Here is a 23673-nt window from a genome sequence, read left to right as displayed (position 1 = left end):
AGACATGTATTCTGTCAATGTTACTTTCTTCTAGACATTTAAGCAAAGGGGATAACTGTAACATTTTTCTAAAGAGATCTCCAAGCCTTCTGGGAGCTTCTTCTAGGAAGTATGTAGTACAATCACACTGACTAAACGAATTCCAACTTAATCTCACTGCACTTTACAGCCTTCATTCCCCCGTCCTTCTCTCTGAAACAACTCGGCAGCTGTCATTTTTGATGCCACAGTGTTCATATTGGCTTGGAGTAGACAAACAGCCTTGCACTAACATGAGAGGCTACCTTCCTAACTTTATCAAGATTCATTATCTTCTCAAAATGTTGACCCTTAACCCTTAGGATGAATGTGATTTACTGTGATGACTCAGATTTCAAAAATCAAAATGGAAGAAAGGGCAGAAGACAAAGAAGGGAAAGAAGAAGAAAGAAAAATATGTAAACTTCTGAGTGAAGCAGCCTGATAGATTTTATACATATAGGAGAAATTTATAATGTTAAAAATGCCTGTTTCGAAGGCATGGAGTAGTTATTTAACCAATCCATCAATCTATCATATTTGTTTATTTGGCACTTTTTTTGTCATAAGAAGCTTTCTCGTTTTCATTTATTTCAAAAATTTAAATACTTTCTTCATTTTCTCTGTGAAGCTTCTATAATCCTTAAAGTGATACAAAGATGGAGTGTTGTTTTACTTATAACGTACTGAGAGCCTCCGCATTGCCATAATAATGCCAACATTTATTTCTGTAATACTTCTTTCTAACAAACTGTAAACTTTACATAGAAATAATCTCATTTATCTTCATAATATACCTAGAGCCCTTAGGGAACTGTTGGTTATTAAATCCACTTTATAAATGAGAAAAAACGTGATACAGGAACTCCCGCCTGGTCACCCAGTCAGTCAACACCACCCAATGAATTAAAAATTAGTTTTCAGTCTTTGCTCAGGAACTCAACAGCCCTGAGGTTCTCATAGTTTTCAGTGTTACAGACCTTCGGCCGTTCCATTCCTTTTTGTATCCATTTTTGCCATTTCTGCGATTAATTTATTTCCTCCAAAAAAGAATACTATATAAACTTATATATATGTGTGTACCTTACCCTCTTGAGTTGGTCCTTCTGTCTGGCGTTGCTTGCATCCGCAGAATGAGACCAAGTTCGGTTGTCAGCTCTAGAGTCCAGGCTCTTTCCCAAGAGGCCGTGGTTGGGGCTGCTTTCTAGGGGCCTCCCCAGCGGGGGAGGGGCGGAGTTCTCGCGAGGTGGGAGCTCCTGTGCTGCTCAGGCTCCAGATCACACACAGAGCGGGCGGAGCAGGGTCTCTGCACAAGCCCCGCCACAGCCATCTTGAACTGCAGGGCCGTGAGGGCGTTTCTGCACTCAGCCCTGAGCTGAGGTGGCGGCAAAGCTTTCACACAAGGAACTGTGGTCTGAAGTGTCAGGTGTGAGCCTTCTGCCTGTGGCCCCTGTGAGCAAGTGAAACTAGACAAAGCACAAAGGAAAAAAAAAAAGGTTAGACTTTATTACCCAGATTCTATTTTTATTTCCTGGGAATTGTTAATGGGCTTTGCTGGTGACATGTATATGTATATATACGTACACATGCCTACTTTCAGATTCTAAATACTTATCAATAAATGCTTGTCAAGTTACATAAATAATCCATGCTCAATTACAGTAAGATGTTCAATTTTTAGATACTTGAGGTGAGAAATGATGTATGGGATGTAAAGGAATCAGAGGTCACATATGTGCACCTGGTCTTGTATGCCCATTTCCATCAGAATAGCTATTTACATGTCTTTGGATAATCTTTTTATAAATAGAAAATATTTTCCCACCCATATTGCATTTCTTTTTAGATTTTCATTTTGTTATGATCTTTAAGTTCCACCCACCAATTATAACTCAAAATTATATGACTGTTATTTCAGCTCTGTTGGAGAGGAGTATTTTCCCACCAGCTTCCCTTTTCCCTACACTTTCCCCAGCACTCCTGACCTCAAGCTCATCAACAAGGAAACAAGCTTTTACAGATTTGTTTTGAAAATCATCTGCTTTGACAGTGATTATTAAGTTATATGCCTCACTGCTTTGGCAGTGATTATTAAGTTATTCTGTCCTGAATATTAGCAAGATTTCTGTTCTTATTACTCTTTCTCTTTTGTTTTTCTACCTTGTTCTGGCAGGAGACAAATTATTTTTTTCTTTGTTTTCTGTAAGGCATATCCTTATTTCTTATGTCTCAACTCTTACTGTCTGATGGAGTGGTAAAGGATTATTGAATTTTTCAACTGTATCTTTTCCCTGTCACATTTTTTTTTATTTTCACTCGAGAGCTTTGAAGTTTTCCATAATTATTGCATCTTCCATGTATGCAAAGAAAAAAAAACAGTAAGAAAGTATTCATTTTTACATTATGCCATCTTTTTTCTTTGAGAGACCTGATATTTGTGACTCTTAGTCCCAAGTCTTTCTATGGAAACCTCATTGCTATGGAACTCACTTAAAAACAGGCAAACTCATTTTCCCTGTCTTAATTTGTTTACTTATCCTTTAAAAGAAAATATTTTTCTTTCTTAAACACCTTTTCTCCAGTAACATATACATACATGAAATAAACTTTTGAACATAAATATTTTTATATCTTTCTTCCACTTATCAATGAATAGTAAGTTATGATGTTGATAAATGAAGGTTAAAACTAGTGTATACTTTCGGAATGAAAACTTAAATAAGAAAAAAAAATTAATACTGAGAATATTTTAAAAAGGTTAAAAGGCAACAGCTAGATTTTAGCTCACGGGATTTCCTAGGCTTGTAGTGCACTTTTATTCTACGCTGCATACCTATGTATTTTTGTGTTTTTTTCTCCTACTTAAAGAATAAAAAGAGTCCTCAATAAGTTTAAAAATCTTCCTTCTTAAATAAGATTTTGGAGGATCAGCTAGTTAGTCAAAGGAAACAATAAATAAATACCTGAGTAATGGTAGATTTTTTCAAGGGAGAACTTACATTTTAAATTTTTATGAAAAATGATCGTAATTATTTTATTGACAAAATGAATGTTAACTATTATCACTTTATCTGAGTAGAAAGCCCTTAACTTGTTTTAAACTATGTTTGCTAAGGCTGTGTACTGCTATCTGAACATATAGCTTTATTAGAAATTTTACTTTTCCTTGGATCCCTTGAAATGCAAAGAAAAACATGGTGTCAGAAAAGAGAAAAGAAGATCAGAAAGAAGATCCCCTAGCATCAAAGTCATATCTTACCTTTCTGCTGTGAAAAACAATTAGTCTTTCAGAAAGATGTATTGACCTGTCCGGATCACATTGACACACTGATTTTTGTTTCCATAATAGAGCTATTTATAATTAGATTGGTCATTAAGTACCTTATATCTAACTTTTAGTAAAACTCCCCTGAAGTTTCTATTTTGTTTAATCACCTTTTACTTGAAATGCAGATATTTGTATGATATTCTTCAAAGTAATGTACCACTCAAAACACTCACATTCTTTATGTTGTTCTGGAAGTTTGAGGTAAGAAAGAGAAAATACTTGGGCAGTCAGGCCAAAAAGACAGAGCAGTCACCAATCAAATTTTTGGGTCCTTAGATTAATGTAAAATCTTAAAATAATGGCAAGCACATAGTAAGTGCTAGCTATTAATTAGATATTTTACAAGCTTTGTGACTTCTGAGTCCTGAAATTGTTAACCTCTGAGATAGGTGAGTTAGCATGTGTATTCTCAATATATACTTTATAAAATTTAATTTTTATTGCTATGTGAATTAAACAGATGGAAGGTAGTGTTACTACTTCCTTCAGTTTTCACAGAGTAATTTAATAGGACAAATGACATTCAAGGCTTGTAATCATTGAATAATGAATGAAATCAAAGTTCAGGACATAGTGTACATGAACTGATAGTATAAATAGAGGATAAAATTACTGGACGTGTTTCATAAATTATTAAGGATAAAATTTTGGTCTCTGAAAAGTTTAATGTAGCTTGTTAAAATGATTTTCTGCCAGCAAATTGTTAAAATAGTAGTCAGTTAACAAATATACTTTGGCAGCAATGATATTTCTTAGTAACTTATACCTGAATCATTTATAAATGAAATGTCTTCAAAAAATTAACATGCAAATTTTGAAACCATATCAAATCATTCTTTAAATGGATTGTAATGGTAAATTCTTAGGTTTCACTTTGTGTAGTCCCAGATATTGATTCCTTGACTGAATTTACAATTTAGAAATGGAATTTTGGCATTAAAGAGTATTTTTAAAGAATGAACACTGTCAGGCTAACAACTGTAGACTGAACAAAGAGATTATTTAAACTGACAGTATTAAAGCATGAAAGTCTTGTATGATAGCATTTAAAATTAGGTATGGAAACAATCTTCTTAATGTCTATTTCAGTAACACATTCTCTTTTGTTTCAGTGGGGTGGGGGTAGAGTGTAATGTATTTTTTCTGGTTTATGCAAACTCTGAGGGGAGTTGGAGGACTCCACAGGGCAGCCCTCCTTGAAGTTACTTAGCCATGTAGACTGCTTCCAATTCCCTCTACCACGTCAAGTGGCTTCTGAGATCATGACAGGGCAAGAACGATTATAGAGAATTTATCCTGTTCTCCTCTGCTTTAACTTAAAAATGATACGTTATCTTCTCTCCCATTCATCACCAGAATTTATTTGCCAGAATTAATCACATCAATATAGCTAAATTACAAGCAGCTGAGAAACAGAGGGACCATGAGGATGTTCTGTGAGCAATCAGTGGCCACATTCATATTTGAAAGAAAAAAAATAGAATCAGGGGAGAGTAGCATTAGGCATGAGAACAAAGAAAATGTAGTACAAGAGTAACACATTCTTAAGTAATTCTGTTCCAGACCACAGTTTTCCTGCAGAAAAGGTTTGTTTTAAATAGATCAGTGTGTCTGAATATGCGAGCCTATTATTGACTCTAGATAATATATAGAGAAAATATTGTCCCAAGGAAATGGCATTATTAATACATTTATCATTTTAATTTTGTGATAAGGAATTTTTAAATAAAAATTTGGTTACTTTTAGTAAATGTCTTAATAAAGAAGAGTTTAAAAATCCGATTAGTTCCCACACACTGCATTGCTCTATGCTTAATTTAAAAATTAATTTTTGAGCATTTTATTTGGGAATTCTACAAACATGAGACACACTTACTGCCTACCATCACTAAGTCTGGAGACACAAACATGACTAAGACATATAGAGCCTATTTCTGTATTTTAAATGGCCAGTCCCAGAAAGACAGTGCTTATGCAGATAAATAAGGCATCACTAAGGTGCTTGCAACATGGTTAGGGAAATAGATCTAAGGGGAAATAGATCTAAACATTATTATGATACAGTTTAATAAGTATGAAAATAGAAGTATAGGTAAAGTATTATTGTAAAGTGAGAAGAGATGAGAGAAAAGCCTAATATGAGGAAAGCATCTTGAGAAGATAGTTTTTTGAGTACACTTTTCCAAGATAAATGGAATTGGCAATTGGAGGACTAGGAGAAGGACATTATGACATATACTTTATTTTACCTTGATCGCGTAGAGAAAAGTTTCATTGAAAAGTGCATATGTGGTATCCTTTAAAAAAAATGTACCTAATGGTAAAAGAACATAATCTAAATCTATAACCATCCTCCTTGCATCCTCCTTGAGTCCATATCCCTACTAAGGTTTCCAGTGAACAAGCCTAAGTAAGAAGTGGATATTTTATTGGGGGTTTCATGGAAAGATGCAAACAGAGGTTTCCATTGAACACGATACAGTAAATTCCCAATTAGATCTTAGTGTTTCCTTCCCTATATTTCTCTCTTCAGCTATCACCTCATAACATTTTCTTCTCTTCTATCACATAGCACTGAAAAATCTTTATTTTCCTAAGCAATTCAGCTGTCTGGTCTGTATTATCAACAAAGAAAAACAAAAAACCTGATATTCAAACAATCTATTTTAACCTCCAATAAGCTCGTTAAGACAGCTCTTCAACACTTTCTATAAGTGGTTTATCTAGTAATTTAATTATAGTAAAGAGGTTTCTTTTGAGGGGCAGATAATACTATTAGGAAGAAAAAATTTACTCTGTAGAGTTAGCAATCACTCTAAATCTCCTAAGTTTTCTTCTGAAGATGCAGTTAGAGAGAAGTATATAGAATTAGCTATAGAAATTTGGGGAGTAAAGATAAACAAGTCAGACACTCATTAACGTGGTAAGGAGAGATTTTAATTAGTAATATACTATGGCAGTAAGGAACGGGGTCCAGCATGAACTGAACTCAGCCATGATTTGTACAGAGGTGACTGAGTGATCTAAAGGGAGAACGATGGAATAAGGAGCGGGGTAAACAGGAAAGAGAAGAAAACAATCAGAAAGGATTGGTCAGTGTGAATTTGATTAGGCTCGTTATCAAAGGTAGGATTCTGTTCTCCTACCGGGACTGGGAGACAGAGCTCCTACCCTGCTGATGATTACATTTCAAAGCAAGAGTTTTCAGATCCTTGAGAAAGAAACTCCTGAATTGTAGGGGATACGTGTGCATCAAAAGGGACAGAGGCAGGATCCACAAGTATAAGCTCTTTTTAGTAAATGCTCTAAGGAAGGGTAATAAGAGTTCTATCAACAAATGTCAGCTGGAACAAACAGAAAATTCCTCTGGCAACGTTGAGTTTTCTCGTGCAGGTACTTCAAGGGGGTCTAGAGTCATCCTAGGGATGCTGCCTTGCACTGTTAGAAAATAGGTTAGTGTTTAATTTTTTTTAATGTAAGAGGCAGGGTGCAGATGAATTCATTTGTGCTGAGAGTTTGTCATTTCTATAGGCCCAGGTTGAAGCTTAGTCTAGAAGAGGGCTCAGAGGAACATGGCCAGGAGAGAATCTTAGTCAGGGGACTTCATGCAGGTGCTTATATTGCTAGGCCATCTTATATTTACTAAGAGCCTTGGGGAACACTCACAATGGGGAATAGAAGGGGGGAGTAGTAATAGATATAAGAAGAGAGACAAGAATGTGTATAATCATGAAAGTCAAGCAAGGAGAGAATCATGGGAAGAAATAAAAAAGAATGAGACACTGTGAAGAGTGGCATTTAAATCACCAAGGTATCACTGAAATGTGTCAGGAAGAGCAAACGGCTAAGCTAAGGTTGTACTAGATGAATTCGGGCCATGATTCTGTCCCTTCCTCCAACAATCTTCCATTTCTTAAATAGAAGGAATTATGGTGAGGGGTCCAGAAAAAGCATAAAAGTTGAAGCCAGTGGTAAAGACATCATTAGAGTGATTGATCTTGTCCAGTTTTTGGTAGGGCAGATGTCATAGTCTGAGTACAGTAATTAATCGTATGATGAAAGGCAGATTTCATGCTCAAATGTGGAGATGCAAATGATTATTAACTTCAATTTTAATGAAAATGCTGACAAATAAGAAGGTAACAGCTGGAAGAGACTGAGAACCAAGTTGAAACCCAGAGCTAATAGTTGATGTGTGACTCTTAAGTAGAGAAAGTCATAACAATTGAGAAATGCTGAGGATAAATAAACAAAAGTTCTGATAAATAATTTTAGGTCACTAAAAATGATAGGGATGGAAATAAAGAGGTTTAATACTTTATTCAGAGATGAATGTAGAAACTAATACTTGTGAGAAATAGAAATTTTAAAAATAGATTGCATAGACTCAAGTAATTATCTTTAGGGAGTAGGTGCCTGCATAACTGAAGAGAATATGGTGAATGTGGTGATGTAAGCTTATTCGAAAAAGCACATGTACCTCCCTGAGTTTTTATACTTAAAAATCCATACCACATACTTTAGCACTTAATTAATAGCATGTTAGTGAAAAAAAAAAGGGTATTTTCTTCTGGTAGATTCTAGAGTCCCCCTTTTTCTGTATCTCCTTCTTTATAGGGCTGGGCACACAGTAATTACTCAATAAATAATTCCCTTTGTTATAATTACTTGCTATTGGGGTATTTCCAGAGAATTTGACATTTTTTATTTTGCCTTAAATATTAGTTAACTGTGTTTATGATTATATACCTTCCACTCCATTTAAACATTTTTAAAGTCAATTTTAATTACTTAAACAGCATTTCAATGGGGAATATCTTATGTGAACCTTTATTTTTCTTATAGATATTTTTAGTTGGCAGGCCAAGTTTTTTTTTTCTTACAGTATTTTAATATTGTGTGCAGATATAATATATAGTATTTTTATGTAGTAAAATTATTATATGTGTAGAACAAACATAAAATTCTGAATATAGCACATTTTAAAAGATCAGAGAATAATCTTCATTTATTTAAATAAATTTCCTAATACCTTGTCATATTGAGTTGAATGTCAAAACACTCTGTTATTTCCTAGAGATCAAATGTTTCTATCCATCTCTTAAGTTCCTTTCTAGTTCTAGTACTAATTTCCATCCTGGCCATACAGAATCAAGCCTCTTTTTTTTTTCTTTCTGTGATCCCTGTCATCTGAATAGCGTTTCTTTATATTCCTGCTTCATTAACTGCCCATTTGAAAAAAAAAAATTACCTCTGTTTACAGCTTTACTTACTTTCCTGTATCTCTTTGTCCTTGTCTCTTTCACATTATGTTATCAAAATTTAATATTTTCTGGTATTTAAATTTTCCAATAGTTCTATCACTTTTCCACTTATAAGGTTATCAAATATTTACAGTATCATCCTACCAGTAACAGTAAGAGGCAAAGATGCAGTAAGTGGTTTGGATAGCTGAGTTCATTGTGAGGGGTGAGGAGTAAATACATTAGAGCCAAACTTCTCTGATAAAGAGAATCGTATATACAAATGCAGAGTGTAGCCTTTTAGAGTTCAAAACCCACTCCTGTAATAGCTGATACTTCTAGTATTATACTTGTGGGAAAATGGGGATGATAATTTATCCAACAGAGCATAAACATTGTTAAGCATAATTGGCTGTAGCCTTATTGTAGAACAATGCAATAATAATAATATTGCCAACGTATATCAAGCCCTTGGTGCTGGACACTATTTTAAACACTTTATCCTTGTTAACTCATATGATCGTCCCAAATGTCTTATTAATTTAATACGATTATTATTCTCATATTGCAGAGGAGGAAATGAAAATACAGCAAAGATAAATGAATTGTCCATGGTCAAGACATATAGCCTATAAAGTGATAGTACAGGAATTCAAAGCCATTATCTGAATCCAGAGTTTGTGCTCTTAATTATTATCCTATATGACTGTCCAGTATTCTGAGTCTTATAAAATAAATTAAAAATTAGGCATATAAAATTAAAGCAGATATATACAGACACTGCCTTCAATGTATTAATGTAGTAGAAATGCATGTATTTATTCAACAGATAATTTCAGTTGCTTGTTCTGTGTTTGAAACTTTGCTCAGTGTTGGGGATATCACTGAGAACAAGCCAGTCATGTTCCCTACCCTCATTCTAGTGGGGTGACAGACAAAAAGAACACAAATAGCAAACAACATTCTAGTAGATTATGAAAGAAGCAAAGGGCAAAGACAAAGAAATATATAAGCATGTAGATTGTATTTAATGCCACGGGAATAAATCAGATAAAAGAGAGTAGAAAAGAAAGAAGAGGATCTCAGATGATACCTACATTTAGAGATTGGTCGGAGGGGTTGCTAGCAAAGGGTACTGGAAAGGAGATACCAATGAAATATGAGAAAAATAGGAGAGAATATGTCAAAAAGACAGACAAAACAATTTTTTGAAAAGGTTTCAAGAGAAAAGAAGGCAGTGAAAAGCTGCTAAGTAACTTGGTAAGATGAAGAAAACGTGCATTGGATTTAACGATAGAGAAATTGCGGGTTATCTTGAAAAGAGTAGTTTCAGTGTAGTTGTTATAATAGAAGTCGGGTGATACAATAAAATGGAGGCCTCTATATTGTAGAAAAGAACAGAGAAAACAAAATGGCCAAAATCACTGAGAAGGAAAGAGAGAAGACAACATAACCCAGAACACAAGTAGCGGGTTTCATCTCTGTAGGGAGACAGACACTTCTCAACAGGAGGGAACAAGATACCGTTGAGATAGGTTTGTAGGTTTGATGGGAAGCTAAAGGATATGTTTCTGATGAACGTTAAAGTATTAACAATGAAATGACCCATAAGTAAAATATATATATACGATACAAGAGGGTTATTATGACGTGGATCCCTTAAATTTATCCACTTGATAATATGAATTTATACTCTTAAATAGTTAATGTTTTCATGCAATGTACAATTAAAATGCTTAAACATTTTTTAAAGATTAGTCTCTTAATCTCATTATTTTTTCTTAGATTCCTGATAACAATAGCTCTAAAATCTAAAGGCAAATTACTTTGCAGATTTATATTGTTCTATGAAGAATTTCATCCTCTAATTAATATTGAAAAAATATTCCCTCAAAAAGATGTGTTGCTTTATATCTTTGCTTAGTTGTTGTATACTCCCAAAAAAATGACTACTTCAGCTTTTCTGAAGGGGACAAGCTGTTATATGTGAAATGCTTTTAAAAGGAAAACAGCCTTAGAATCTAAAAATCTAGATACTTTACTATTATTTTTGATTATCTAAAGCTATTAAAAGCAAAACTAGTTTGTTACACTTATTTATTCTATGTATTGTAGTGATTTAGAAAAAAAACTTGATTTTAATTATTTGTATGTAGCTTAAATACATTGATATTAGATCATTATTTACATATGATTGTAAAGGAACGAATCTGACAACAGAATATGAAATGTTAGCTTGTACTGAGACCAATCAGCTGATACAATAGCTTCAAAATGCCGAGAACTGGCAGAGGAACAAAGGGGTGCCTGGAATAATATTTTCTCCACTCCACTCCATACCGCAGAAATCCATCAATAAGAGGGAGAGATAGAGCTAATACAGATAATTATGCTGTGAATCAGAGTGACCTAGAAGGGGTGACACATAGTCAAGTCAAAGTGATATTAAGGCCTGAAATCACGAACTAAAGTGTTGTTATAAAATATGTGTGTATGTGTTTTTGTGTGTGTGTGTTAGGTAGAAGGCAAAATCAGACAAGAGATAATGGTCCTAGGACTCGGAAGAATACTGAAGGAGCAAGTGAAACTGTGAATCGGAATCAAACAATGGGATGTAGGAGAAAAAAAAGGCTATCAGAAATGCTAGACAGATATCTGAAGAAGGAAGGGGAAATTAAAAGAAGGAAAGAAAGAGAGGAAGAAGGAGAGGGAGAAGAGGAGGAGAAGGAGGGGGAGGAGGAAGGGGAAGAGAAGAAGGAGAAGAGAAGAAGGAGGAAATGAATACATTAATGGCTGGATAAAATGTTATATTTCTGGTGCAGAAGTCAACAACATTGTAACTGCTCTTGACTGAATTCAATTTAGAGAGCTCTTGTCCATTCTGGAAGGGGAATCATAAGATCATCAAAAGAAACATGTATCTGTGTGGGTGGTCTGTCCAATTAATTGTATGTGCCACAATTATTTTTAAATAAACACACACAATCAACAAATGTACAGTAAATACTTTTTCTTGAAATTACTAATTCATCACCAAAGAATAGCTGATAAACGGTATGATACTGCATTTCTGTGAAGAATCCTCATGTACAGATGGCTCTCAAACAATGTGGGGGTTGTGGTACTAACCCTCTGAGCAGCCAAAGATACGAGTATAACTTTACATTCTGCCCTTCCTATAGGCAGTTCTTCATCCACGGATTAAACCAACCACAAGCTGTATAGTACTGTAATACACAGTGAAAAAATCTGGGTGCAAATGGACTTGCTCAGTTCAAACTCCTGTTGTTCAAAGGTCAACTATACTTGTACTATTTCTAGATTCCCAAAGCCCTCATTTCTATGCCTCTTTCCAGACTCTGCTTTTGAAGTTGTTTATAATATTTTCTTCTACATAAAAAAAGCCTAAATTTATGGCCTATTAAAAATAATAAAATATAATAATACATTGTAAAGCATTAATCATTAATAACTTAGCATGTTATCCTCTGAAGAGTATTACTTGCAACAAGTATTTAAGCCAAAAACACCTGGAAAAGCCCTTAAACTAAGGGAACCCATTTCTATTAATGGACTTTGAGAAACATGAAAGTATATTTGGGTTTTAGTTTGAGTAAAAAGACCTTCTTAATTTCTCTCATATCACATGAAGAAATTATTGCCTGTGCTAAATGTTTATAAGTGAATTGTTTAGAAGTTAAGATTGCTTTACAGTGTATGAATTCACTGAGGGAATCGATGGATCTTATCCAGACACCTGAGGATAGGCAGATACACCTGTTTCTCAAGAACATTCTGCTTTATGATTTTGACCTGATAACTTCCCTCACTTTCTCACAAAGAAAATGAGGATGAATTCCAAGTCACTTTGCAATTATATTTCTCAAAGGAAGGTTGTACATATCAGATCTCCTAGCCTTGTCCTGGAGGATGAAGTATGATATAACTGAGGATTTTAGAGACCAATGGGTTCATGCCCTTCCCTGGGAGCCCTTGGCGTACCAATGTTAGCTTAATTTAGGTTGAATCAGTGCTTATCTCCAATTACTCCTGAAGAATTTGTTACCGAATTCATTGCCTGGACCCATACCAGGGTCCTAGCCCAGGACAAGACGCTTTGTCTATGCCAGGGAGATTCTTTTCCCACTTGGATTTGCACAGCCAATCACAAAACCGATGCTGATACTGGACCAGCACAAGCTTTATTCAGTGGTCAGAGAATGGAGAATTGGGAACTTAGTTTTCCAATCAACTTCTCAATTCAATTCGGGCCAAGACACCACATATATATAACAGGGTCAAGGTAAAAGAGGGAATCGGAAAGAGAGGGAGGAATATTCATGACTTATCCGAGAACAGGGGTGTGGTTTGTACATGGAACTGAAGCAATACTCCTTTTCAGTCCTTGTTTGAGCTTTTCCTGTTGTTGTCATGGCAACTGGCAACTGTCATGATGCTGGTGGGTGTGTCATTTAGCATGCTAATATATTACAGTGAGTTTATAATGAGGCTCAAGGTCTACTGGAAGTCAAGTCTTCCACCATTTTGGGCTTAGCTGATTACAATCATTTCTTGTTTTTCTCTTTGCAGCTGAAACTTAGATAAGAGCAGTTAGTTTCCATTTGAGGGAGAGGCAGGGGTGTGATTCTGGGGCAACAGTCTTGGTGAAGTGACACAACTATAATACCCATGTGCTCAGTTTTTTTTCATCTCTTATGTCTTGGCTTATATTTGTGGTGACACGGATAGAGGAATTTGTTGAGACTTGTCTGAGTCAATATACTTTTCAGCTGAGTCTGGAGTTCAGGTTGGAATTCAGACCTTGAATGATTTTAAATCTGGGAAAAAATAAAAACCATGAAGAGTATGGTTAAGAAAAAAAAACACTGTTACTTAAAAGCTTCAAGTTGTTTCAGTTTGCTTCCATACTCCCTTAGGGCAAATTTTTCCTTTGTTCTGGGAACACCAAGTAAATAGGACTATTTGTTATGCAGTGTAAAGCTAAGACTCTCTTTTAACATGGAAATATTTGAGATACTCTAGTTCTAGGGAATTAACATTAGGAAGATAGTAAAAGTGGGTCTTTCTTAAAAATAAATTGCAAAAAAACAAAAACAGTCTTCCAAAGAGTTTGCTTTTTTGTGTGAAGGGGAGGACAAGGGGTGAAGGGGGGTGGGAGAAGTTTTACTAAGTAGGCAAAGAGGAGAAAAGAGAGGCTTGCATAGTTATTACCCATTCAAACCCTTTGAATGGGTTGGGTCTCCTCTTGGGTGAGGGCCTGAAGTTAACAGATCCACATTCATGAAAGGTAACTGTATTGCAATACTTTGGGCACAAGAAGAGTCAAATTCAGATGGTCAAGGGTGATGCAATTTTATAGATATGTTTGTTGCAGGAAGAGGGACCCCTTCCAGGGCTCAAGAGTGGGCTCTTGTCTAACACTTAGAAATGAATTGTCCACGGAGACACCCATGCTGACAAAGCAAAAGACTTTATTGGGAAGGGACTCCATGGTGGAGAGCAGCGGGGTAAGGGAACCCAGCAGAACTGCTCTGCCACATGGCTCACAGTCTCAGGTTTTATGGTAATGGGGTGAGTTTCCAGGTTGTTTCTGGCCCATCATCTTGCTTGTACCCATATTCAGTCTGACTGTCATTTCTGGTGGTCTGCATATCTCTCAGCCAAGGTAGATTCCAGAGTGAAGGTTTCTGGGAGGTTGGCAGGCGTCTCCTCCCTCTTTTTTGGGCCCTCCCAAATTCTTCTGTCTGGCAGTAGCTTGTTAGTTCAGAGTTCCTTATCAGGACCTCCTTTTGTGAGATAACTCATGAAAGTGGTCATTATCATGTCTGACCAGGGCAGGTGGTTTCGGTCAATGGTTCCCTAATATGTTCATTCACTGTAACCCACATCATTAGCAGCTACTTGGATTGACATCTTCTTTCCGTTATGTATCTAGCTAGCTACATTGTACGTAACAGAACTATTGATTTTGGTTTATCTATTTAATGCCTGCCATCTTACTGAACTCAATAATTCTCAGCAGATTCTCTGTTTTTTCGGGTGGTTAATTACAAAAAAAAAAAAATCTTTTTTTTTTTACAGTAGAACTGTTCTTTGGTTAAATTTTTAGACCATAATGTAGATATTTAATTTGGTTAGTTTTTAGTACATTAGAATGGTAAAAAAAATGCTGTGCTTTTTAATACTTAAAGGATTTAAGAACATAAAAATTTAGGTCAAAGTCTACAGGTAAATGCTATTTCTGTAATTTAGGTTAATCAAAGTTGACTCCACATATTTGGCAGCCTATACTGGGCCAGTCTGAGTGAATGTCATTTGTTCAGATGGTACATTGGCCAGTACCCTTTACTGGTACATCAGTCTTTGGTGTGTGGTTTGTTAATGGCCTTAAATAATCTGAGGAGATTTTTTTAAAAAGCCTATATCTAAAAGATAATGTAGATAATCATTTTATTGTATTAATAATTAATACAATTTAATTAATACAAATTAATGTGTGTAAAAAACCCTGAAAATGGCCAAAGTTTCCATACAGATGGGTGGCAAGTCTAATTTATAGTAAGCAATCTGCATAGAAATCTATTGGAATCCATTCACCAGTTCAATAGTTAGAAAAGTAAAAATTAGCCACCTAGTTAATCATTTGTATCCATCAGCTGACTGACATTTGGGCTATTTCTGCCTTTGGCTACTATGAAGCTGAAGGGGGCATTTGCGTCCCTGTGGATGTATGTTTTCATTTCTCTTGGATAGACCTAACAGTGGAATTGCTAGGTCACATAATAACTATATGTTTAAAATTTTGAAAACTGCCAGACTGTTTTCCAAAGCAGCTGTACTATATTGCATTCCCACCAGCAATTTATGAGGGTTCCGATTTCTCTACTTCTTTGTCAAAACTTATCTTTTTTATTACAGTCATTATAGTGGATCTGAAGTATGATTTTGATTTGCATTTCTTTGATGGCTAATAATATTAAGCATTTTTCATGTCCTTATCAGGCATTTGCATACCTTCATTGGAGAAATATCTATTCAAATTATTTGCTCATTTTTTCCATTGGGTTGTTAATTTATTGTTGAATTGTGAGAATTCTTTATATATTCTGGACACAAGTCCATTATTACATAAATAATTTGCAAATATTTTCTCCCATTCTGGGGATTGGCTTTTTACTTTCTTCATGGTGTCTTTTGAAGTATACAAGTTTTTAATTTTGATGAAGTACAGCTTATATATATTTCTTTTGTCACTTATGCATTTTGTGTCATATCTGAGAAGGCTTTGCCTAATCCACATTTATGAAGATGTACACCTCTATTTCATTCTAAGAGTTGGTAGCTTACCTTCTGCATTTAGGTCTAAGATACATTTTGAACAGATGTGTGTGTATTGTATGAGGACATTATTTTTTTTCATGTGGATATACAATCATTGTAAACCATTTGTTGATGAGATTATTTTTCCCCATTGAATTTTTCTGATACCTTTTCCAAAAATCAATTTACCATAAAAATAAGGTTTTATTTCTGGACTATTGATTCCATTTCATTTTTCTATATGTCTATCCTTATGGTAGTACCACGCTAATTTGATTACTGTAACTTTGTAGTAAGTTTAAAATCAGAAAATTTGACTCATCCTTGTTTTTCTTTTTCAAGATTTTTTTTAGCTAAGTCCCTTGGATTTTCATATGCATTTTAGGATCAGTTTGTTGATTTCTGAGAAGGAGCCATCTGGGATTTTGAAAGGAATTACATTGAATCTGTAGATCTATTTGGAAACTATTGCCATCTTAACAACATTGTCTTCTGATCATTAACAAATCACTTTGCCATTTTTTGTCTTTAATTTCTTTCAATGATGTTTTGTAGTTTTTCATGTACAAATTTCAAGATTATAATTCTTTACTAAAATTATTTCTAATTTTATTTGCCTGTTGAATTTTCTATTCTTTTAAATGCTGTTATAAATGAAATTGTCTTCTGAATTCATTTTTTGACTGTTCATTGCTACTGTGTAAAAAATACAATTGTATTTTGTATGTTGCTTTCTACCCTGCAAACTGGTTGAATGTTGTTATGATCATAATAGTTTTCTACTGAATTGCCTAAGATTTTGTAAATCTAAGTATATATCATCTGCAAATAGAGATGGTTTTACTTGTTTTCCAACCTAGATGATATTCTTTCCTTCCTTTCTTTTTTTTTTTTTTTAATTAAAGAAATTTTATCAATTGCCCTGAGTGGATTCCCAGTACAACACTGAGTAGAGGGGCAAGAGTAGACTGTCTTGTCTTGTTCCTAGTCTTAGGGAGAAAGCTTTCATTTTTTTCATGGCTAAGTAAGGTATAAGCCTTGTTTTGTTTTTTGTTTGTTTGTTTAATAGATTTACTTTATCAACTTGAGGAATTTATTTCTATTCCTAGTCTAAGTATTTTTATGATGAAAGTGTTTTGGATTTTGTCAAATAAACTTGTAGCTCAGCCATATCAAATAATTGGCTCATTGTAATGAAGGAAACTGTACACCAGAAGAGCTGTAGGTGATCTCACCCTTGTTCCAAAAGAGAAAGAAAAGTAGTTATAAGAGGATTGTTAGAAAAGGGTAGAGTTTGGGCAAAATTTAAATTATATTTTGTTAGGCTCAAAGTAAAACATGGCTACGTGTACTCTGTAGAGTTCAACATCAGGTGTGCATTGTGAACGAGACCCAGAATCTTGTTTCTCTGGAAACTACCTAGGAGAATAGATGTGGAATGCTGTGTTTAGAAATTTTTTATTTTAGGCTCTGTACCTGGGTTGTAAATCAAACCTGCTTCTCTGTGTCTTTAGATCCTCCAGACAAGATTGAGATGCTTCATACTGCTGGTATAATTTCCAACAACAAACTTCCTGATATTCTTTGGCATTAGAAAATAAGCCAGTGAATAAGAGAATATTATACTTTCAACAAGGGAGGCCATTACAGTTGTAGCATGTCTTTGGGATAAACATTATTTCCTGTTAACTTTGCAGTAGGATTTATATGTGACTGTTATCCAGCTAGATGAATGGCAATGTTTTATGCATGTGGCTCCCTCCCAAGAACATACTTCACTGCCTTTCCCATTTTATAGACTGTTATCCTGGCTTTAGAACACTGTACACACAGGAAGGAACTGTGGTCTCTTCTTCAGTGGTAATGAGATGGAGACGTGTTCTCTATGAAATCCTTGGCTACCTGCCAAAATAACACTGTAATAGTTGTTTTCTTAATTATGCCTATTCTACATCTTTGAGTTCCAACTCTGTATTCTACATCCTTGAGTTAAGCCTGTATTGATTTACTCTGTTCGATATTTCAGGACTGGTTGATTGAATAGATAGGCATTTTACTTCAGCTTTCAAACTACATAATTATCTGTCAGGACTAGTGACTCTTAAGTACTTATTTTACCTATTCAACCGATTCAGGAACTTTAGTATTCATGTGTGCACACAAACACGCACACACACACGTATCATGTGACACCCACATTGTGTTAAATCATCATAAAATAGACATTCATGTCTTTATGTTATCTCAACTAAAATATTTTCATGATTTAAAAATATATATATGTATTTCTTTTCAGATTTTTTCCCTTATAGGTTATTAGAAAATAATAACCTGTGCTGTATAGGTTCTTGTTGGTTATTCTATATATGGTGGTGTGTGGTTTATGTCTTTAATTGGCTATTTGCTAATGACAAATACAATTTTTATAGGGAGTTAAATCTCTTTTTAAGAGATAAATATTTTAAAATGTAGCACCACATTATGATTAAATGTACTGTCAGGTTGTCATCTATTAAAAAAATAAAACAAAAGAGATTGTACCTGGACAGTGAGATATATTATGTACTCTAGTAACCCTGGAACTATGTCAGCCATAGAAAAAAACTATCTGCTTCATCTCAGTGGTAATACCAAGCAGTTTCTTTCTGATTTGGCAGGAAAAAGTGGCCATGAAGAAGATCTGTCAAAGTCAGTAGAAGGGGACAATACAAAATGAGGATGGATTAATGATTCTGATTTGCGTGGATTTTTTCAGATCTATGCTATTTCTCATTCTATTTGTGGATGATGAAACAGTGGAATGCTGCTTATAATACTAATAGAGTTAGCTTCATTTCTGAAATGATATGAAAGTGCTAAAATACAGTGGAATAGATGATTTATTAATTAATAATTGAAATACTTTTGACCATTATCAACCTCCCACCTATTCACCTCAAATAGGAATACCATATGATTCGTATAAGCAAAGCTTAATGGATTTTATTATGATCGTGTTTTATAATTTTTCTTCCATCATCTCTGGCCTAGGTTTCCATACTGATCATCCATATTAATTTATTGTAAGTAGTTTTGTTGACAGTGTGAGAAGTTATTCATGGTAAATTATTGCTGATACAATTCACCCAGAGTCAGACAAGTTGACTCTAATGAATCATTTGTTTGGTTCCAGCTTGGTGTACATTGAGAATAAGTGATAGGTGCTGTAAATCCATCTCTAAATAATGATGCTGCAGACTATAGGCTTATGGAAGCACATGGACCTGTGTTAAAAATCATGTTTCAATACTGTTAGTTCTGTGACCTTAAGTTTCAGTTTTCTTCTTAGGAGAAGAAGAACTATAAAACTAACTTCACAAAGTAGATTATGTGTATAAAGATTATTTATGTGTATAAAGTGATGTATGCAAACCGTTACACAATTCCTAGCAGAAAGACAGTGCCCTATAAATGACAGATATTAATTTTATTATTAGTGGATTTTTCTCTGTTGCATGTAGAAAAAGAATCAAAGGACAAAATTTTAATCATGTTAGAGAAATCCAGTTCAAAAGGCTTTAATATTGTTTTGCTCGTCCACTAAATCCTATTGACCACCGAAGTAAACATTTACCCATCTCGAACCTGAAAACAGCTCTTTTCATCTACCTATTTTCAGAAAAGCTGAATAATTATTTTGAGATTCCTTAAGAGAAAAAAAATAGACTCTGCCTGTTATAATGTTAATTTCTTAGTATGACTGCCAAAATTATATATATTCTTTCTTAAATTAAATATGCTAAGAGTACTAACTCTGAGAAAAACAGATAATATGAAGGAAAAACTATAATAATTTGGTTATTCTTAAAGATGTACTCAAAGCACCTCTATGAAAAATAAAACAGCCACCTTATGTTATCCTAGTGATTGGTAACACAATTTTAGGAAATAATTACTCTTGTTTTTCATATTGTCACTTTTATGTATTAGACTGTGTGTACTACCATTTATCTTTTTCTGTCAACATTAAAGCATGCCTTAGCTCACAATTAATTTTATTTTCCTTTGTTTTTACATCACATTAGTTGAACAGGACAAAAAAACTATTGCATTAACTTATTAAAACATTCTCTACCACTGTCTGATAGTCCTGAATGTAGAGTTGGATTTTGGCTTTTTGATACTTTGTTGCAGTTTTTGATGTTTGTTTTTCCTTGAGGTCTCTAGATATGGTATCAAGAGAAAACATTATGATTGTACTTAAATGGTATCTCTGACATGATATTTAAAAGCATCGCTAAATTGTTGCACACTGGATACTTTTTGAAAATTAATTATGAAAATAAAAGAGCCGCCGTTTTCCTAAATAAAAGGCAATTACTTAATTTTTTTTTTTGGATGAGAATATTCAGTCTTTAATGCCATGTTTTTGTATAAACTTTTCCATGAGCAGTTCACAGCTCAGTTTTACTGTGTGTAATCAGCTGGCATTGTAGGCATTATGTAGCATTATGTAGGCATTGTGATTATTGTATTTTTATTTTGAAGAGTTTCTGAAGAGATGATTGGTAACATATAGATATAATATATATTTTAAATGGTTTTTCTGTTCAGAATCCAAGTCTTTTGTAGATAAAATATAAATTTATTCTTTTCTTTCCCTTATCAGATGTGGGTTCTGTTGAAGGACTTGCTTATCACAGAGCCTGGGATACACTGTACTGGACCAGCTCTACTACCTCATCCATCACTAGGCACACAGTGGACCAGACTCGGCCTGGAGCATTTGACAGGGAAGCGGTCATTGCTATGTCAGAGGATGACCATCCTCATGTGCTAGCCCTAGATGAATGCCAAAAGTAAGAAATTTGTATTTATTCATTATAATTGTAAGTCAAAGACTGTCAAAGTTATGTTAATTTTAAGGAGAATTAGCTTTAAAAATACAGATTTCCTTTGAAGTCCTCTTTTCACAGTTCATGAAACTATTTTTTTATAAGAGCATTGTAAATGTGAATAATTGAAATCTGGACTCTTTAAATGCTAGGCATCATCTCCATGAGAGATTCAGTAAAAGCAAAATTAAAGGATGAAAGGGAAAATAGAGAGAATACAGTGATGGAATAGGTATATGAAAAAGACTTAGTTCATCACTGATTGAAATGATAAATTTGAAAAAAAAAAAGACTGTTAACAAGTATTGAAACCTAAAAGGTGTTTCTGTAATTCAATTAAGTAATTTTAACAACTGGGGATCTCTCCAATTGAAATGCAGAGGAAATAAATAACAGCAATAGATCTTTGTGTGCAGCTATAATTTCAGCATTAGCTACTTGACAGTAGTCTACATGGTCCACATCAGTTCGGTGATGTATTGTGCAGGTATTTATAATAATACTTATGAAGAATTCATGACAAGAAAAAATACTCAGACTATAGTATAAAATGTATAAAAAATAAAATAAATTAGAAAGGAATGTTTTGGGGGATGCTATAGAGAAAGCAATTATATGAAAACCGAAGAATGAAGGTCAGCTTAAGTAGAAAAAAAATATGTCTGTGGAGTTTCACTCTTATACAATATGGTAGGAATATTTGTCAACTACTAGAAAATCCTTTTACTCTCAAACAAAACAAGGACACAAAAATCAGACCAATCTGGTTTCACTGAGCAGAAACAGAAGAACTTTTTTTAGGTGTGTTGAAGGAAAATGGAAGAATAAAAAACAATGACTGATAAACACTGACCCTAATCACTTGAAAGAAGAAAGGACTATGTGAATTACTCAGTGTGAGAATAACTAAATCTGGATACTCTTATGGAACTAGAGATGAGAAAATTGACCTTAATTAAACATATTTAACTTATAAATTAAGACTCTAAAGGTTGAGAGACACAGGTGAAGAGAAGGTTGATTCCTCACACAGCTTTGGTTACTTAGTTCAGATGGACGCATACCTTTAGATGCCTGGGCAGAGCTAGTTCTGCTCATACCACTGCCCTATCACTGTATGGCTTGTTGTTGAGTCAGCAACAGTGATCCTGAGGGTCCACCAGAAGAATCTTCAGACAATATATAGTACCAACTGTTAAATAGATAGCCAGTGGGAAGTTGTTGTATAACAAAGGGAGTCCAACTCGAGGATGGAAGATGCCTTAGAGGACTGGGACGGGGAGAGTGGGGGGGACTCGAGGGAGGGTGGGGGAGGAGTTGAGGGAGGGAGGGAATATGGGGATACGTGTATAAAAACAGATGATTGAACTTGGTGTACCCCCCAAAAAAATAATAAAAAATAAATAAATAAATAAATAAAATAAAAATAAAAATAAAAAACTTAATTCACAAAAAAAAAAATCCTAAAGTTGATCAAAGGAATTTATAAGACAATTTTCGAATAAACATGAGAGAGATCACTGATGATATTACATATGATTAATTTTAATTAAGTGCTTTATCCTATAATTATTTGTTACATAAGCTAAAATTACACTTTCATCTTGCATATGGTGAACTGTAATTTAGAATTAAACACACTAAGCTATTTTAATTGGAAAATTATATGTAATTAAAATTTGAAGTATAAAAATATTTTTATCATTGAACATATTAATGACACCTTCAAATCACCTTTGTATGTTAGTTGATTAACAGAAATTTTAAAATCAGATTAGTTTCTAGATGAAAGACTACTTGAGTTCAAAACTTGGCTCAATAATTATAACTAATATTCAAGCTCTCTGACCTCTGTTTTCTTATCTGTAAAATGAAATGTGAAATTAAAGGAGTAGTACTAATACTTCAGATCTAGAAAATTATTGCAAATAAATTGTTTAATACCTCATATTATTTTTATAACTTTCTAAGCTAAATTTTTCACTTTAAAAGTCACAGACATGATTCAAGAAAATGGAATGCCATTTTTTTCTCCAAATTTACTGATTCATAGCACAAACTATTTTGACACTTTCTTACTTAGAGCACTTTTATGTTCCATAGAATAGATGAAAATTCTATGTAGTATTTTAATAAAGAGCATAGATGACTCAGCTTTTCTTAATTGGTGGGGGTTATGTTTTAAATTAGCAAGTAGAAAGGTTTTTCTGTTTGTCAAGTTGAGTATTGTCCAATAATAAGTTTTGGCATAATACTCAAAACCACATATTGAGCAATTATGTTAGCTATAATCCTACATTGTCTTTACATGTCTCTACATAGGAATGATATATGCAATCTTGCTATAAATATGACATATTATTCCAGATATTTTCTTTGTATGTATTAAGTATATTTTTTCAAAATGTAAAATGGCCTGTCAGCATCCCTCCTTCCCTTCTTCCTTTCTTTCTTCCCTTTTTCCCTTCTCCCTTTTTTCCTTCCTTCTTCCTTTCTTCCCTTCCTTTCTTCCTTCCTTCCTCCCTGCATTCTTTCATTCCTTCCTAAGCAGCAAAAGCTGATCTTCAAATAAACTCTTAGGGACCCAAAAACATAATAAATAAATAAATAAAATTAAAATTTAAAAAAAAAAACCTCTTAGGGATAGTCCTAAAGATAAAAGAGGAGAAAGAAAAGCTGTTTCGGAAAAAGTAGGGCTTGGAAATTGGAACCCTACAGCCTGTACGCTCTTCCAGTGAGCTGTAAGGTCTTACATAGAATCCTAGGTCTTCCTCAAAGAATAGTTTGACAAACACTGATTTAAAACATTCTATATAATCTGTAAGTAACAGATATTATGTTCAAGGATTTGAGAGTAACCCCTGGAATT

At 34.1% G+C, this 23673-nt stretch overlaps 1 protein-coding gene across 1 annotated transcript in view; it reads left to right on the top strand.

Moving 5' to 3' along the window:
• Positions 1–23673, top strand: part of LRP1B (LDL receptor related protein 1B) — a 1778947-nt gene that overhangs the window by 1454227 nt on the left and 301047 nt on the right. Inside the window, exon 42 of the mRNA XM_057745031.1 lies at positions 20579–20768. Coding sequence (XP_057601014.1) covers positions 20579–20768 — 190 coding nt within the window. The remainder of the gene's footprint in view (positions 1–20578; positions 20769–23673) is intronic.

The sequence above is a fragment of the Hippopotamus amphibius genome, chromosome 8 (assembly GCF_030028045.1).
Source record: "Hippopotamus amphibius kiboko isolate mHipAmp2 chromosome 8, mHipAmp2.hap2, whole genome shotgun sequence".
Taxonomy (NCBI): domain Eukaryota; kingdom Metazoa; phylum Chordata; class Mammalia; order Artiodactyla; family Hippopotamidae; genus Hippopotamus; species Hippopotamus amphibius.
Note: the sequence above shows the minus strand (reverse complement) of the source record. Positions and strands in the feature narration are given on the sequence as shown.